Genomic DNA, 18031 nt, shown 5'->3' with positions numbered 1-18031 from the left:
CCAAATAGATGTAGTCTACGCTCAGATTCTGTTGGAGCAACATATGGTTCTGTAAGGTATTGAGACCCTCTTCCTGGACCCAATGACACCTAATTAAATAATGAACGTTATTTCACTAGTTAAAAACAAAAAAAGCTGGTTGGGATGAAATTCCAATGTTTTTGGTGAAAACAATCTCACATGAACTAGTTCTATAACCAAATTTAGCTTATATTTTTAATTATTCTTTCCTTCGGGTCATTTCCCAAATTTAATGAAATACTCTAATATTAAACCCCAAAAAAATATAGAACCCATTTTTTTAAATTTACTTGAAAGATTAATACTTAATAGGCTATTTATTACCTTTTCTTAAAAAGCACAATATTCTTAATCCAGACTCTGCATTATTAATTGATTTAACAAAAACCTTTGATTGCATTTGTCACGACCTTTTGTTAAAAAAATTGTTTCTTTATGGTATCACGGACAGAGAGCTAAGGCTGCTGCAGTCATACTTGACTAATAGAGAGCAAATGGTTGTCCAGGGGAATGACAGATTTAGTTTAAAAATGATAGAAAGTGGTGTTCCACAAGGATTTGTCCTTGGACCCCTATTTTTTATAATTGCTGTCAATGATTTGGCTACTAACATTCCTTGCACAACAATACTGTATGCAGATGATACTACACTTCTCAACAGTAATCACCATCTGGATGTATTAATAAAAGAAGAGAGCCAAGCTTTTGAAAGGGCCTTAGAATGGTTTGCTAAAAATTTCTTTATAGTAAATAAAAAAAAAAAAATAAAAAAAAAACAGAAAAAATAACATTTTCATTCAACCATACAATTTACAAATATATCAAAACAGTATGTTAAGTTATTAGGTATACATCTTGACAGTAGGTTGAGTTAGGATTGCCATGTGGAGCAACTATGTAAAAAATTGTCCAGAGTTGTGTTTCTTCTTAGGAAACTAAGAAACTGTATTACTGCAGATAAGTTGTTAACTGCTTATTATGCATTTTCCATTCCCACATAAGATATGGAATAACTCTATGGGGCAACTGTTGTAGTGCACAAAATGCTTTCACATGGCAAAAAAAGGCTTTAAGAGCAATCAAGAATGTTTCTGATAGAGAGTCATCTTTATCAATTTTCAAAGAATTTAAAATAATGACTCATCCAAATCTGTATATTTATTGCTGCTTAATCGATGTTAAGGAATATTTAAATACCCTTCCTACAAGAAAACAGACTCATGATTATTTACTAGGAAAAAACCAGAAGTAGTCATATATGTATGAAAATTAAATCATTTAATAAACTGCCTAAAAATGCAAGGGATGTGCCCTTGAAACAGTTCAAAAAAGTAATAGATAGATGGTTGAAGGATATTTTTTACTTCATTGACAAATTTTTTGGCCTGTGATATTAGTACATTAAGTTTTTGACGTCTGAATTTTTAATTATATGTTTGTCTTGTTTTAATGGCTGTTATATGTCTTTGTTGTTATTTTAAATTTTATTTTAGTATTAGTATTTTAATCAAAAATCACTTTGTTGTCTTGTCTAAACGTGTATCTGTAGAACAAAGTTTATAATATATTTTAATTAGGCCATTGTTATTTTGTAATATTTTATTGTTAATTTGTGATTATATTGTACGTTAAACAATATATAACTGTAATTGTTACTAAGTACGAACAGAGTAATTATACACCTATGACTTTGTCAATTACACAGTTTGTGTTTAAAGACAATAAAAACTTCTTGATTCTTGAATAGACCGAGTCATCTATTTAATAAGCGGGATAAAGGTAAAAAGAAGAAACTTCTAGTAGTTTCCGATAGTCAAGAAAGAAACATTCTGCCCATGCTGGAGAGAGAACTGAGACACAACTATGAAGTAGGAGTGGTGGCAAACTCCAGTAGGACCTTCAACTTCATTACAAAATACTTGGATGAACTGACAACCAACTTCGATAAATTTGATCATGCAGTATTTGTTGCTGGTAGTAATAACTGTAGTGAGGACAGTCATGTAAATGGGTCTAATACAGATAGATCAGTAAATGTTAGTAATAGGATGGTTAATTATGTAAAGATAAGCTGTAATGATTCTATGGAGGATAACCATGTATATATAGTAAAAGAGTTTAATACAGATAGATCAGTTATAATAGGATAGTAATAAATGTTAGTAATAGGACGAATTTCCATATTGTAAGTTGCCTTTCAGATATGGTTTACCACAGAAAATATTTGGAATTCACTGCTTAAATAGTAGACTTATGAAACGATGTTCTCAGCTGACACCTGTGATTTAGATTGTTGTAACAGACTTTTTTAGTCATAATTGTACATATCATGGACAACATTTCAACAAGTCTGCTAAATGTGCTATGGTTATTGATAAACCGCTCTTAAAGAAACCTGTGCAGAAGCAAATATCTGAGCAGCACCGTGCAGGAGGGGCCCCCCTCCGGCGGGGGGAGTGTAGGGAGCAGTGGTGAGGAGTTTTTGTACGGGAGACTTTTGAACACTCTCTTTCGGTCGTAAAAATGTTGATTTTATTTGTGAAACAAAACTATTTGAAGCTGTAATGATTGTTTTTTTTAAGTATAAGTTTATTGATTGTGTCTGTATACCGTACCCCTGACTCTTCCATTGAACTTTTTGTTGATAAACTAACTCAACTTCTTGATTTTGTTAGCAATAATGTTAAGTACCGTAATTTTAAGATTGTCATAGCTGGTGATATAAACATTGATCTCAGGAAACGTTGCTCAATGTCAGTTAAGTTTATTAATATGCTGAAATCTTTTGACTGTTTTTGCCTCAATAACCTTCCCACTAGAGGGGACTCATGTTTGGATAATTTTATATCCAACCTGCATCCGACAATGTTTAGCTGTGATACAGTACAATGTCATATATCTGATCATTTAGGCTTGCTTTTGAGACTTAAACTTTCTTGTACTTCTTTGCGTAACTCTTCTCTACCTACCAATAAATCTGTACAGTCAAACATTAGTGTTAGAGTTTTAAACGATTTTAATGTTGAGAATTTTAAATGTAGGCTAAGTAATATTGATTGGAATAAAGTAATTGTAGCTGCTGAAAACTTTGATGTAGCCTTTAATAATTTTATGGAGATTGTGTCTCACTATTTTAATGAGTGCTGTCCTTTGAAAAAAGTTAAAAATAAGAATCCTAGCAATAAGATCTTGAAGTCCAAAAATTGGTACACACCTTTTTTTAACTAAAATCAAGTTACTACTAGATGTAAGTCATGATAAGTGTAAACTTAATCCTGATTTATTGGAGGTCCACAAAAAGATTAAAAAGTTTTATCGTGCCCAAATAGACATAGCAAAAAAGAATGCTAATGATGAATTTATATTAGGGTCAAAAAACATGTGCAAAGCAGCTTGGACTGTGATTAATAATGAAACAAGGCGCACCCCTAAGAAATGCCAGACCGAACCCCCCATATCTGTCAGTGATTTTAATAATTATTTTATCAATATTTGTAATTATGTCAATAGGCCTAATGATAATGTTAGTCTAAATTTAGCTAGTGCAAGTGACATGCTGGAGTCATCCGGTGTAAACAATCCAAAGGCTCTGCCTTTTAAATGGCATACTGTAAATCCTGTTGATATTTTAAAAACTGTTATTAGGCTAAGTAACTCCAGGGCTGAGGATGTATTTGGACTATCTAATTTTATACTTAAAGAAATAATTAGGGAAATATTTTATCCTTTAACTTATCTTATAAACTGGATGTTTTACACCGGAGTCTTTCCGCAATGCTTAAAAGTAACAGTAACTGTGCCTATATATAAAAAGGGAGACAGAACTAATGTAAATAATTATCGACATATCGCCTTGGTACCAGTTATATCTAAATTATTTGAAAGTATTATTAAATGTCAGATTGAACATTACTTTGAACAAAATCAATTACTTATGTCAGCACAATTTGGTTTTAGACCTAATTTATCCACTATTAAGGCTGTTGAAAGTGTGGTGTCATACATTATTCATAGTTTTGAAAAAAAAGAAGAAGTTAGTGCCTTACTCTTAGATCTAACCAAGGCCTTTGACACTGTGCCCCACCAAGAGCTTATCAGAAAACTAAATTACTATGGAATTGAGGGCAATGAGCTTTCACTATTTATGTCGTATATTAGTAATAGGTACCAGTTTGTTAAAATAGGTGATCAGAGGTCGGACCTTAAGCAGGTTATAAGCGGGGTCCCCCAGGGCTCTGTTCTGGGTCCCTTCTTATTCACGGTCTTCATCAATGATCTTCCCAAATTTGTGCCTAATAAAAGTGTACTCTACGCTGACGACACTACCTTGATGTGCTCTAACTTGCTCTCTAAAATTAACTCGGCTATGATTGGCTACATGAAGGAAAGGTCTGACCTCTGGTTTTCTGCTAATGGCTTAAAAATTAACGAAGATAAGACTGAACATATTAATTTTATGTTTAAGAAATAACTCTATACATAACTCTGTTAAGCTAATTGGAATCAACCTGGACACTAAGCTTACCTGGAAAAATCACACAGATATTCTTTGTACCCGTTTATCCAGAGTAATTTTTCTGTTAAAAAAACTCAAAACTTGTACTAGCTTCACATTGCTATTAAAAGCGTACTTTGCACTTTTCCACTCACATCTTCTGTATGGAACTCTCCTCTGGGGTAATTCAACTGGTGCTAAGGAGGTTTTTCTATGCCAAAAGAGAGCTTTACGCACAATTTTCAATATAGCCTTTAGTGACTCATGTAAACCTTTTTTTAAAGAACATAATATTCTTACTGTACCTTATATGTTTATATTTCAAAGTTTAATGTTTGTTAAAGAAAATCTTGAAACACTTAGTCTTAGAAACTCTAGTCATGATTATTCCACCAGATATCGAGACCTTATTGACTTAGAATACGCTAGGCTAACTAAGACCCAGCACACATACTTTTATGTTGGTGTAAAATTATTTAATAAGCTACCTTTAACGGCCAAAGATGTTCCTTGCACAAAATTGAAAAATGCTTTCCTCAAATGGTTAAGACAAAAAGCTTTTTATACAGTAGACGAAATGCTTTCTTGTAATGTAGACAATTTATTCTTTTAGTTTTTATGCTTGGTGACTTGTACTATTTACCATAAGTATGTAGTATGTATTATTTTATTCTTTAATGTTGGTGTTATACTGTGTATATGTATAAACCATCTGATGACATTGTCAATGCAGTTATTGTGGGCCGACAATAAAGATTCTTGATTCTTGAGTAGGAAGAGTATCTTCATTTCTCGCACACGCCTTTTTTTACACTGCAGCTACTTACCTATTCTCTAGCCGTATTGTTTTGTTGTGTGTAGGCCTAAACAAGTATCGCTTAGCTTGCATATACATATACTCGATGGCGTCTACATCTAAATCTGAGTGTTTTTCGGGGCATCCACAGTGCGGACAGTCTCGCGAAATTGTGTATAATGTCTACAAACACTAAAAGATAAAATGGAACAGTACAATTTAAAATACGACATACTTGAAGCTGCAAGCAACACGACTCGTGTCGCTTGAGTCCTTAATTAAAAATAAAAAAAATAGCAACAGAAGGAAAACAATTTCTGGTAAGGGGAAGTTTGACTTTTAGCACTCCTACTGCCAAAAAAAGCAGTAGGAATAAAAAAAATTGTTGTTGATGATTTTACAAAATGCATCATGAGAAGAACAGTACATGATTTTTATGCACTGAAAAAGACACCTACATTGGCTAAACTGAAAGCTCTGTCAGAGGAAGAAAATATTCTAAATTGTGGTAAAGAATACCTAAGAAATTTATTGAAAAATATGGGATTCAAATGGCTCAGAACTCAATGTGTAAAATATTAATAGAACTGACTCATGTAGCAGGCTGGCGAGTAAACTATTTAAGCGATATTAAAAAACTGAGACATGAGAATAAAAATATAGTGCACATAGACAAAACGTATGTTAACAAGTTGCATAATATTACTCTTAAGTGTTGGTAGTCACAATCCGAAATCGGGATAACGAAAGACGTTGGTAAGGACCCAAGACTTATAATAATTCACACTGGAGGACAAGAAGGAAATCCAAATGCCTTAAAAAAATGGCAGCCGGCCATTAAGAAGAAGGGGGGGGGAATCAATATGTTTTGTATAAGACAATCACGATAATATGGACTACAAACATTTTCAAAGTGGGTCAACCAATGTCTAATTCCAAATCTCCCTGAAAAAAGTGTGGTTTTTATGGACAATGCAAGCTACCATAACAAGGAAGACAAAAAAAATACCAAACAGTGGGACGTAAAAGGCCAACATCCAAGACTGGCTCACCCAGCAAGGTATTGAGTTCGCCCCAACTTTGACAAAGGCTCAACTAATTGTGTTAGTCAAATCTGCTCCTGTGACAAAAAAATATTCTGTTGATACATTTTTTATTGTTGCTGGGCACACTGTAGTTCTTCTGCTGCCCTATCATGCAGATATGAGCCTAATTAAGTTAGTGTCGGGTGATACTAGGGGCAGAGTCGCTAAAAACTTTACTGAGTGCATGAAAGAAAAGAAAGAGTTCTGCTATAAGATATTTAGTGAATATCCAGTTGTGAAATGGTGGAATTGTTGTGAGCACATCTATAAGATAGAAGATACATATAAGCAGAGGGAAGGTGCCATAGACGAAGCAGAGGATACATTTATTATCTGTCAACAATGCCTTATCGAGTTCTGATGACGATGATGGTACAGGTAGTAATCTGAGGTCTGAAAGTGACAGCAAAATAGCAGAAGGCACTGGTATTACCATTTTTACAACTCGACCAATATTGGTCAACGAGTAACCATCTCTTATTTTACAAATATATCAGTAAATATACAAATTGCTTTAACCGTTCACATTGAGTTATTATAGAACTCTTATGAAACAATGTTCTCAGCTCAAACTTGTAAACTATATTGATGTAACCAACACATTTTAAAAGTAATTATGTATATCATGAGCAACAATTCAACAAGACTGGTAAATGCGCTATGGTTAATTATATATAGACAAGCTGTAATGTCTGTAGGGAGGTTAGTCATGTATATATTTTAAATGAGTTTAAACACGTTCAGTGCGGGCCCCGCGGGGTAAGCGGCGGCGTAGCAGTGCCATAGTCTTCACTATTGCTCAGTGTGAGCCCAGCTCTCGGCCGGGACGGTTCGTACTCGTTGAGCGTGGCGTGTGGTTCCGAGTTGACCTTGACTTGTACTTCGCTTCTGTTTCCCGCGTTTTTAGCATGTGCAAGTGATGCGTTCTTAGTGAGTTGTTTATTTATGTGTAGTGACATTGTACTATTGTATTATACAAGTTTTATATAGCATTTCACCATGTCTGCCAACCGTGCTACAGAAAATAGTGCTACTGACGATGAAGCATCAGATGTGGATAGTGAATCCAGTGGAAACACTGCTGTTGACAGTTCGGGTAGTGATAGTGAAAATATTGTAATAAACCCTTCATGGGCTAATAATACAAATGGACTAAGACAGATCCCTTTCACCGGAAACAATAGATTGCTAGTAGATGTACCAGGTAATGGTTCACCGATTGACTGGTTTTTTATGTTGATGGACGATCCATTCCTTGAAAAAGTGTGCATTGAAACAAACAAATATGCTCTAGAACTATTTTGTGGACCAACAACAACTACACATTCTCGTGTCACAAGATGGAAGGACATTGAAGTGGCAGAATTAAAAACTTTTCTAGGCCTACTTTTGCATACTGGCTCAATTCGTCTCAACCGACTCCAGGACTACTGGAAAACAAATAGATTCTACAATTTGCCACTTTTTAGAGAGTATATGAGCCGAGATCGGTTCCTCCTCATACTCAGATGCTTACATTTTTCATCAGAAAATGGAAACGAAACTGATCGTTTAGCAAAGGTGAAACTAATTGTTGACCACTTCAACAACAAGATGGATGAGGTGTACTATCCATGTAAAGAGTTGTCACTGGACGAAGCCATGGTGTTGTGGCGAGGAAGATTGGTGTTTCGCCAATATATAAAAGGCAAACGCCATAAGTATGGAGTGAACTTATACTCTCTTACTGAGCCTTTTGGACTGAAATTGAGATTTTTAATCTATTCTGGTAAAGACGGAGATTTGTCTGGTAAAGGTCACTCATCTAAGGTAGTGTTGAAACTCATGGAAGGTAAACTTAGAAATGGCCACTCCATTTTTATGGACAACTTCTATAATAGTTTTGAATTGGCAGCTAAGCTTCTCTCTGAAAAAACCTACTGCACTGGAACTTTGAGAGCAGATAGGAAACACAATCCAGCAGCAGTGAAAAGCGCCCAGCTAAAGAAAGGGGAAACACAAGCTCAGTATGCAGAAGGTATTATGGTCGGGAAATGGTGTGACAAACGTACTGTAATGTATGTATCAAACGAGTACGAAAATGAAATGGTCACGGTTATTACATTTTTTAAATAAAAGACTAACCAAGTTTATTTATAAGTTGTTAAATGTAAGATTTTGTTTAGTTTTAAGATTTGTTCTCAGTTATTTCTAATTTCATAGGTTAATTTTAAGTTTAATTCAGATTTTCATGTTACATAATATAGGCCTAAAACCACTATTAGTTAAGACACAACATAATATCATCATTTAATGCAAACACATTCCAAAACAATATTAATTATAAGAAAACATGTACCTAAATAAGAAGATTCAAAAACAATTATAATATTAACTAGTCTATCCAATTTCAACATGGCCTAACCATAATTGAATTTTAACCCTAGACCTGACGCAATGACAAATAGATTAGATTTATTTAGTTTCTTATAATATTATGTAATATAGCTCTGAACATCACCAAAATATGTTAAAAAATCACTTATTAGATATTCAATTCAATTCAATTCAATAATATCTTTATTCACACATTCATCAAGAATGGTTACAGAGTCAACACATGCAGTAAAAATTGATGTCATCAAGAAGTAGGTAAACTAGTTTAAAACTATTATAAATGCAAAGAGAAAATATCTTTAAAATTTGATATCAACTAACATTTCTGTAAAATAAAATATATATGAGGAGAAAATATATGAATGCATATACATACACATACATGTCTTAAATAATAGCATTAACAGAATTAAAAAACTCATTCAAACTATAAATTGTAGAGTTTATCAACAGGCTGTGCAGTCTTTTCTTCAGAGTTTTAGAGTCACATGTTTTGAAGTTTTCTGGAAGCATGTTAAAGAGTCTTGCACCGCTATAGGAAGGCTTCTTGGTGTAAAGGGTTGTTCTATGCGCTGGAAGGGATATATCATTTGCCCGTCTTGTTGTGTAGCTGTTGACGTCACCAACCCTTGGTAATCTTTCTCTTGAGGCGTGGGTGATTACCTCGATGATGTATATGGACACTACTGTGAGTATCTCAAAAGATTTAAAAGCCTCTCTACAAGATTCTTGTGGCTGTAGTCCTGCCATGATCCGCATAACCCGCTTCTGTAATACCAGGACACGATGAAGGTTGCCGGCAGATGAACTTCCCCACAGAGTTATTCCATATCGAACATGTGATTCGAACAGAGCGTGATATGCGGCTTTCAAAGCGATAGAGGTACCAATGGATTTAATCCTCTTCATTGCAAAGATTGCAGAGCTAAGCCTTGAACACAGTTGGTCGGTGTGATTGCTCCAGGAAAGGCCTTGATCCAGAGTTAGGCCTAAGTGTTTTGTGTTGTCAACTCTCTGAAGATCTGGGGGCTCAGTCAAGCATTCTTTTAATCGTCCAGAAGCGAGATATTTTGTCTTTGCAGCGTTAAAAACTAGGTTGTTATTTGAGCAATATTGTTGTGCCATACTGACTGATATGAAGGTACGAATGTCCAGGTCTTCAATGGCATTGCCACTCGTTACAAGAACGGTGTCATCAGCAAACATGACTGGGTAGCTTATATTACCCAAATACTTAGGTAGGTCTGCAGTAAAAAGAACAAACAGAACCGGGCCCAACACTGAACCCTGGGGAACACCTCTTGTAACAGCCAAGGGCCCAGATCTTGCAGTCCTCTCTGTTCCATCCAGGCAGGAGATTGTTGAGTTTAAGGTGGTTTTGAATTCTGGTTAAAATTATTTTTTCTATGATTTTTGAAATAGTTGGGATTAGGGATATCGGCCTGAAATTTTGTAGCTCCTTTTTGCTTCCCTGCTTATGAAGGGGATAAACTTTAGATATTTTTAGTTTGCTAGGAAAAATCCCTTGAGACAAAGACTTGTTGATTATATCTGTAATGGGTAAAAATACTTCACCAATGCAAAACTTTAGCAGCTTAGAGCTCACGTCATCGATACCTGAAGAAGATGTTGACTTCAGTGACATTATAGTGTTAAAAACTTCACTGAAGGAAGTGAGTCTCCATTCCATAAGTGAAGTTCCAAGAAAAGAAGTATCACTCATAACAATGGCTCTTGATTGATTGTTTTGCAGTAGAGTTTGCTCTGCTATATTGGAAAAAAAGATATTAAAGTGTTCACACAATTTGTCTGGGTCTTCTTCTACCTTTCCTCCAACATCAATCTGCCATCTTGCCCCTGCACTGTCTTTTCTTAAAATTCTCTCACTATTGATGACATTCCAGATGGCTTTAGATTTATTACTTGACTCAGCAATAAAGCTTTCATTTTCTTCCCGTCTTAGAGTTTTTAGTTTTATATCATACATTTTTTTCTTGTTAAACGCATCCACTTTGTCTTGCTCACTTCCAGTTTTTTTATATTTGTCAAGCGCCAGGATGAACTCTTTTCTAAGGCTGTTAGCTTCTGGGTTGTGTAGGGCTAGAATTTTTCCTCTATTTTTTTTCCGTATGCAAATTTTACGTGGACATGTGATGTCAAGGGCTATTGTCAGGGTATCAATAAAGTTCATGTAAGCCTCGTCTGCTGTGGCTGCCTGATAGACTCTGTCCCATGATTGAAGTGACAGGATGTCCTTGAAGTGCTGGAGGTTGTCAGGATTAAATTGTCTGTGAGTAGTTCTAAAAGCTTCATTTTTCTTTATTGGGGCGTCAACGTAGCAAAGCTGTCCCATATGATCTGAAAGGCCCGTATTTTCCACTATGACTTTTACTCTGTCAGTGTTAAGATTGGTGCAGACAATGTCAATGGAAGTAGCAGAGGTATTAGTGACTCTTGTAGGAGGCAACGGTATTCTGGTTACATCGAAGGTGGCGAGTGCTTCGCATAATGCTACATTTTCTCTTGATGGAAGCAAGCAATTTACATTGATATCACCAACAATACAAATTCCATTGTTGTCACAAGGAAGCAAGCTGAGGGTATCAGTTAACAGGGCCAAGGCATTGTCAAGAGGAGCACTGGGTGGTCGATATATCCCAAGAATGTATAAACATGATTTCCTGTCGAATGTTATCCTGATCGAAGACATTTCACATACGAGTTCTTCTGAATGGTCAGCAATATTAACACTCTCCACCTCATTAGCCATGTCAGTGTGCTTGTAGATGGCAACACCACCTTTCCTGTGACTCTCTCTGCAAAATGCAGTTACCAGACAGTAGTCCACCAAGCATACATTTTTCAAAGTTAATTCACTTAGTCCATGTTCTGTGAGGACAACTAAATCGGGCTTGTGGATGTGTAAAAAGTGATTTAATCTATCGATTTTATTGCACAGCCAATCTATGTTCTGATGGAAGATTTGAATCTTGTCTTTAAATATTAAATACCATTATCCTGTAGTTAATTATAAACAAACATAATTTAGAGCCTAGTTTAACAATATTTGTCAATACCAGAATAATAGTACATTTAATAGCGAAAAGGACCCAGTATATAGATAACTACCACCCAAGATCATAAAAATCATCTACGAAAGGATTTTTGAATATAATTTCTTTCAATGCTCGGGATAACCTAAAAGGGAGCAATCGACAGTGGAGGTTTGGTGTAATAATAGCAGCCATCTTGGACAGTGACCACTGACCTATCTCAAGTAACATCCTACTGACAAAATCGATGTTCTTTCAAATCAAACACTTGCCCATGCATTAAAATAAGACTTCTTATATAATATATTTAATAATCTCTAGATTTAAGAACAAAACAAATTATACTTTTCTATAGTAGATTTGTGTAAGAAATACGAATTTAATAATGCTCACACCCACAATATAACAATTTAGAACCTTAGCATAAGTATATTTAAGCACTTGTACGACAGGAGAAGCCATTAACTATTACCAAACAATGCTTATATATAAAAAAAAAAAAAAAAAAACTTGTCCGAATACCTAAAGATCGTTTCTTTTAATATAATCCGATATTTCTAAATTATTATTTTTAATTATAAGAGCAATAAAGGAACATTTAAATCAAATTCTCAAACCCAAAACCCTTCTTCCTCACTCTGACCAATAAGAAAAATTCCTCAGTTCGCCATTGTTAACTGACCACTCTGATTGGCCAGCAGTGATCTAAACAGCTTCACACAGACCCAAGCCATCTTGTTAGCATCTTTAACCAGTCTCCTCGAGGTCTTGAGACAAGACAGATCTCCGTGTACTGACTACTACATTTTTTTTTTAATTTATCATAAAAACCTTCAATTTAACCAGTAAAATATCAAATTACACAGTACACTCACCTGAGCTTCGAGAATATTCCTTTTATACTTGACAAAGGGAATTAGTTGAGTGAGAACATTGAACTTATCATAATTGACACCAAGCAGTGTATTATACTTGGTATTTTTTCACTCTCATATTCGTCGCTTCATCTGCCAGAACTGACATCCAGCATCAAGAGAAGTATTTCAAATAGAACTTCAAGAACTTCAGCACATAGAACATCCAGATCTTCACTCTCATCATTTCACCAAACTACCCACCAGGATGGAGCCCGTCTTCTAGACATTCGTCAAGGATACCCTTCATCACAACCCAGCTATCCAATCGCTCAATAAAGGAGAAAACTGGTCAGAGATTTAATTTATATTCCAATATAAACCTTTCTTTCAAAGATCATTGTCCAAACCCAATTAAATGAACTTAAAATTGTACTAAATTTCCTTTAAAGCTCATAAAATACTTTAATATCAATTTTCTGTCATAATATTATTTTTTACTTACAATTAATATCAATTTCTTTATTTCAATATTTTAATCTTCCAAACAATAATTGTCATGATAAATAATTTAATATATGCAGAATAGAATACAGAATACAGAAATCTTTATTCGTATACATGGAGTACAGAATTGTGTCAATGTAATTTAGTTGTACAATCAGGTATTTAAAAATTCTTCTAGGGTGTAATATGGTTTCTGCAGCAGCCAGGCCTTGAGTACTGTCTTGAAGTACTTCTCATCTCTGCGTCTCTTGAGGTCCTCTGGAAGATGATTGAAAAGTTTTCTCCCCATGTATGTAGGTTTCTTTTCAAATAGGGTCAGGTGGTGTGTGGGGAGGGCATAGTTACAGGCGTTTCTGGTGTCATAGTTGTGTGTGTCACCTAGCTGGTCAGGTTTCTGAGCTATTGTGAAGCAGATGGTCTCGCAGATGTAGAGTGAGACAGCTGTCATGATCGCTAGTTCTCCAAATGCCTGACGGCATGAGTCTTGAGGAGTCAGTCCCACAAGAATTCGAATTGCTTTCTTTTGTAGAACCAGAACCCGCTCCCTGTTTCTTACTGAGGAGTTGCCCCACACAAGTAGTCCGTACCTCAGATGAGATTCAAAAAGAGAGAAGTATGCTGTCCTGGTAGTATCATTGTTACAAGTACTTTTTATTCTTTTAAGAGCATAGATACTAGAGTTGAGCTTGCTGCAAAGACCATCAATGTGTGAGTTCCAAGAGAGATTGTCATCTATTGTTATGCCGAGATACTTGGCTTCATTATCTTGGATTATTTCAGGTAAGCCATAGTAATCATTGGTTCTTCGGCCTTTCCATATTAATTGTTGTGTTTTGCTCTCATTAAGAACTAGGTCATTATGTTGGCAGTATTGCTTTGTCATATTCAGGGCTATAAATGAATTTATTTCAAGAGATTCTGTGTCTTTTTTGGAAAAAAGAAGAGCGGTGTCATCTGCATATAACATAGCTTGGGCCCAGTCAAGAAGATAGCTTGGTAGGTCATTTGTCAGCAATATGAAGAGCACTGGTCCAAGTATAGATCCCTGAGGTACACCTCTAGTGATTGGGAGTAAGGTTGATCTTGCTTTATGGGATGTGTTGTTTCTGGTATAATTTACTTCCACTAGTTGCTGTCGATCTTTCAGGTAGCTAGCAAGCCAGTCATGTGATGCTCCCCTAATGCCCATATTCCCTACTTTTTGGAGCAGTAGAGAGTGGTTTAGGCAATCAAAAGCCTTGCTGAAGTCTAGTAGCATGGCGGTTACTGTTGTACCTTCTTCAAGTTTGTCGATAATAAACTCTGTCAGTTGAACTATAGCCGTGGTGGTGGATCTTCCTCGTAAGAAGCCATGCTGTTGAGGCGTCAAGATGTTTTGAGTAGTCAGATGTGCTGTCAATTGATTCAGAAAGATTTTTTCAATTACTTTTGATATCGTTGGAAGAATCGATATAGGTCTATAGTTTTCCACTGATGTTGTATTGCCTTTCTTGTGTTTAGGAAATACTTTTGCAAGTTTCAGTTTCATAGGAAAGACACCTTGTGAAAAACGACAGGTTAATTATGTGACATAAGGGATTTGCTATTTCATCCTTACAGTGTTTTAGGAGTGTGGAAGAGACTTCATCGACACCTGCGGCTGGTTTCGATTTAAGGGATGTGAGTATATGAAGGACTTCTTCCGGTGTGGTTGAGAGTGGGATGAAGTCAGGTACATCGCCATAGTCTTTCCATGTTTTTAGCTGATTATTTATGGCCTGGTTAGCGTTACAGAGAGTGATGTCAGCTATTTTTGTAAAGTAATGGTTGAAGTGTTCAGTTATTTCCAAAGGGTCCTGGATCAGTTTTTCATTGATTATAAGTTTAAGTGGTTCGTCCTTTTTACTGTTATTGCATTTTTCGTAGTTAATAACCTCCCAAACAGCCCTTTGTTTGTTATGTGAGTTATTAATGAAGTCTGAGGTTGACTGTTTCCTCAGTTTTTTCAAGTAGAGGTCATATTTCTTTTTTCTGATAGCTGTTTCTATTTTATCACCCTCACTGCCAGTTGTTAATTCCATTTCCAGGGATCTTAGAAAATGTTTTTCTCAACCTTTCAGATTCTTCATTGGTTGCTTTGAATTTTGATTTTATTTTCGGGCGGGATTTTTTGTGTGGACATGTTGCATTAAGAGTTTGAATGAGTATTTCATGAAAATATTCATAGGATTCTTCCACAGAAGGGGAGTTATATACATTTTGCCATGTCTCTAAATGAAGCAGGTTTTTGAAGTAATCTAGGTTTTTCTGTGAGAAATGTCTATTGGTTAAAATGGGCAAAGGTAATTTTTTGTTCGGAATACTAGCTGAGCAGAGCTGAGCTTTGTGGTCTGATAGGCCAGTGATAATTAAATCAGCGTCAATTTTACCTATGTCAAGGTTAGAGCAGACAAAGTCAATTGATGATTTAGAGTTCAGAGTTACTCTAGTGGGTGGGAGATCTATCCTGGTGATGTTATGACTGGCCAACATGTCTTTAAGTTTTTGGTTTTTATAGTCATGATTCAGCCCGTCTACATTAATGTCACCCATGATTATAGTAGGACATTTCCATGTTGGAATAAGGTCCAGAGTACTAGATAAAATGTCAAGGGCATTGTCAAGGTTTCCACTTGGTGGTCTGTAGACTCCAATTACATAGATTGTGGTTTTGCCAATAGTCACATGTACTACGTGAGTTTCACACGTAAGTTCACAAGCAAGCTCAGTTGTTAAATTGTGTACTTGGTTTCCTAGTGTTTCACTGGAAAAAATTGCTACACCTCCTTTTCTGCAGGTATGCCGAGAGAAGCCTCCTATTAAGTTGTAGCCTGGCAGTCTAGTACTTGAGAGCTGGTACTCTTTAAGACCATGCTCTGACAAGATTACCAGGTCAGGTGAATGAAGTTCTAGAATGTGTGTCAATCTGTTAATTTTCCCACCTAAGCAGTCTATGTTTTGATGAAATATCCTTAGATGATTTCCTTGGTCAATAAGGTTGTGATTAGTTAATTAGTGATTAGTTGTGATTAGTTAAATATGGCTGTCTTTGCTTTTAAATTGTCTTTGTCAGGTGAAAGAACCTACCCCTAGATAAGAGCAGAAACAATTGTATTTAATAGAGCATTCATTATATTTTTTAAAAGAACCCTGAGAATTGTTAATAAAAGAATTGTAAAAGAAATTAATAATTATAGTTCATAAAAAGTTTGTAATACAGATTGTAAACAAGAATTTATTTATTTTCTCAACCACCTTTTCTCTTTATTTATCTTAAGATATAATAATAAATTGACACCACAACGTGAGAGAGTATTTTAATACGGTTGTGAACAAGAGAGGGCAGGAAATCCAAAAGCCCCTGCCAATAGTGCAATACAATGCACACATGAAAGGCATCGACCGAGCGGACCAGATGCTCTTATTATCCTTGCGAGCGTAAAACCTTGCGATGGTATAAAAAGATATTTATTCATGTGATGCAAATGATCGTAATAAATGCCATGCAGCTTCACAATATGCATGCGATTGACAAAAAACTATCTTTGTACGACTTTAGAAGCAGTTTGATAGAGAGTCTTTTACCCCCAAAAGCAGCAAGCTCCTCTCATTACTCCGCCAAGAAACCCAACTCACAAACTTGTACAAAATGAAGAACGGGATAAAAAGGGTGACAGAAAACGTAAAGATTGTAGGGTATGCTACAAGAATGAAAAGAAAAGGAAGATGATAACATATACATGTTCTGTTTGTCCAGGTAAACCAGGACTTTGTGCTGTCAATTGTTTTGACATACATCACAGAGGCCAGTAGTAAAAGCCATGCCCTCAAGACCTTGTAAATATTGTATATAGTTTTATTTGTTTTTGTTTTACACTGTATAATGAAATAGTTTCAAATTGGATTGTTTTTACGGTAGCCACTCGCGTTATTAGACTTTTTAGCCGCGCTCTGTGCGACAAAACTCTTTCCGTGTGATGACCCCGCGGATCCGCGGGTCAATCTGTGACGTCATGTAATCCGCCATTTTGGATCACGGACGTTATTATCTGCCCATAAATCTGCCTCTGATAGCAAATGGTAAGTGTATTAATAAATATTAGACTAGGTTCTGGTGTAATTTACATGTATTTGCCGTCAGCAGTCAATGTGTTAATACATTTATATTAGTAAATGTTAGTGATAAGACAAATCTCCATAATGTTAATGTGCCTTTCAGATACGATTTACCACAGAAAATCTTTGGAATTCACTTTATTCTGGTATTCTTTTGAAACAACGTTCTTAGCCCAAACTTGTAAACTATATTGATGTAAGAGATATTTTTAGTTGTAATTGTACATGGGCAACATTTTAACAAATCTGGTAAATGCCCTATTCTTAATTATTTAAAGATAATCTGTAATGACTGTATAAAGATTGGTCAAGTATATTTTGTAAATGAGTTTAATACAGATAGATTAGTAACTAATGTTAGTAATAAGAAAAATCTCCATATTGTTGGTGTCCTTTTCAAATATGGTTTACCACAGGAAATCTTTAGAACTCACAGCTTAAATGGTAGTCTTATGAAACAATGTTCCCAGCTCAAATGTGTAATTATATTTGTGTAACAGACTTTTTTAGTCGTAATTATACATATCATGGGCAACATTTCAACAAGTGTGTTATATGCGCTATAGTTATAAATAAACCGCTTGCAAAGAAACCTGTGCAGAAGTCAATATCTGAGCAGCACCCTGCAGGAGGGGCCCCCCTCCGGCAGGGGGAGTGTGGCGAGCAGTGGTGGGGACTAGGAGGAGCATCTTCTTGTCAGCTGTTTAAAT

At 35.5% G+C, this 18031-nt stretch overlaps 1 protein-coding gene across 1 annotated transcript in view; it reads right to left on the bottom strand.

Moving 5' to 3' along the window:
• The window catches only part of LOC124370907, a 59362-nt gene that overhangs the window by 21671 nt on the left and 19660 nt on the right, over positions 1–18031 (bottom strand). Inside the window, exons 6-7 of the mRNA XM_046829210.1 lie at positions 13418–13876; positions 10799–11589 (exon numbers count right to left, since the gene is read on the bottom strand). Coding sequence (XP_046685166.1) covers positions 10799–11589; positions 13418–13876 — 1250 coding nt within the window. The remainder of the gene's footprint in view (positions 1–10798; positions 11590–13417; positions 13877–18031) is intronic.

Source organism: Homalodisca vitripennis, unplaced genomic scaffold, assembly GCF_021130785.1.
Source record: "Homalodisca vitripennis isolate AUS2020 unplaced genomic scaffold, UT_GWSS_2.1 ScUCBcl_677;HRSCAF=3210, whole genome shotgun sequence".
Lineage (NCBI taxonomy): Eukaryota > Metazoa > Arthropoda > Insecta > Hemiptera > Cicadellidae > Homalodisca > Homalodisca vitripennis.
This window is presented reverse-complemented; position numbering and strand designations above follow the sequence as displayed.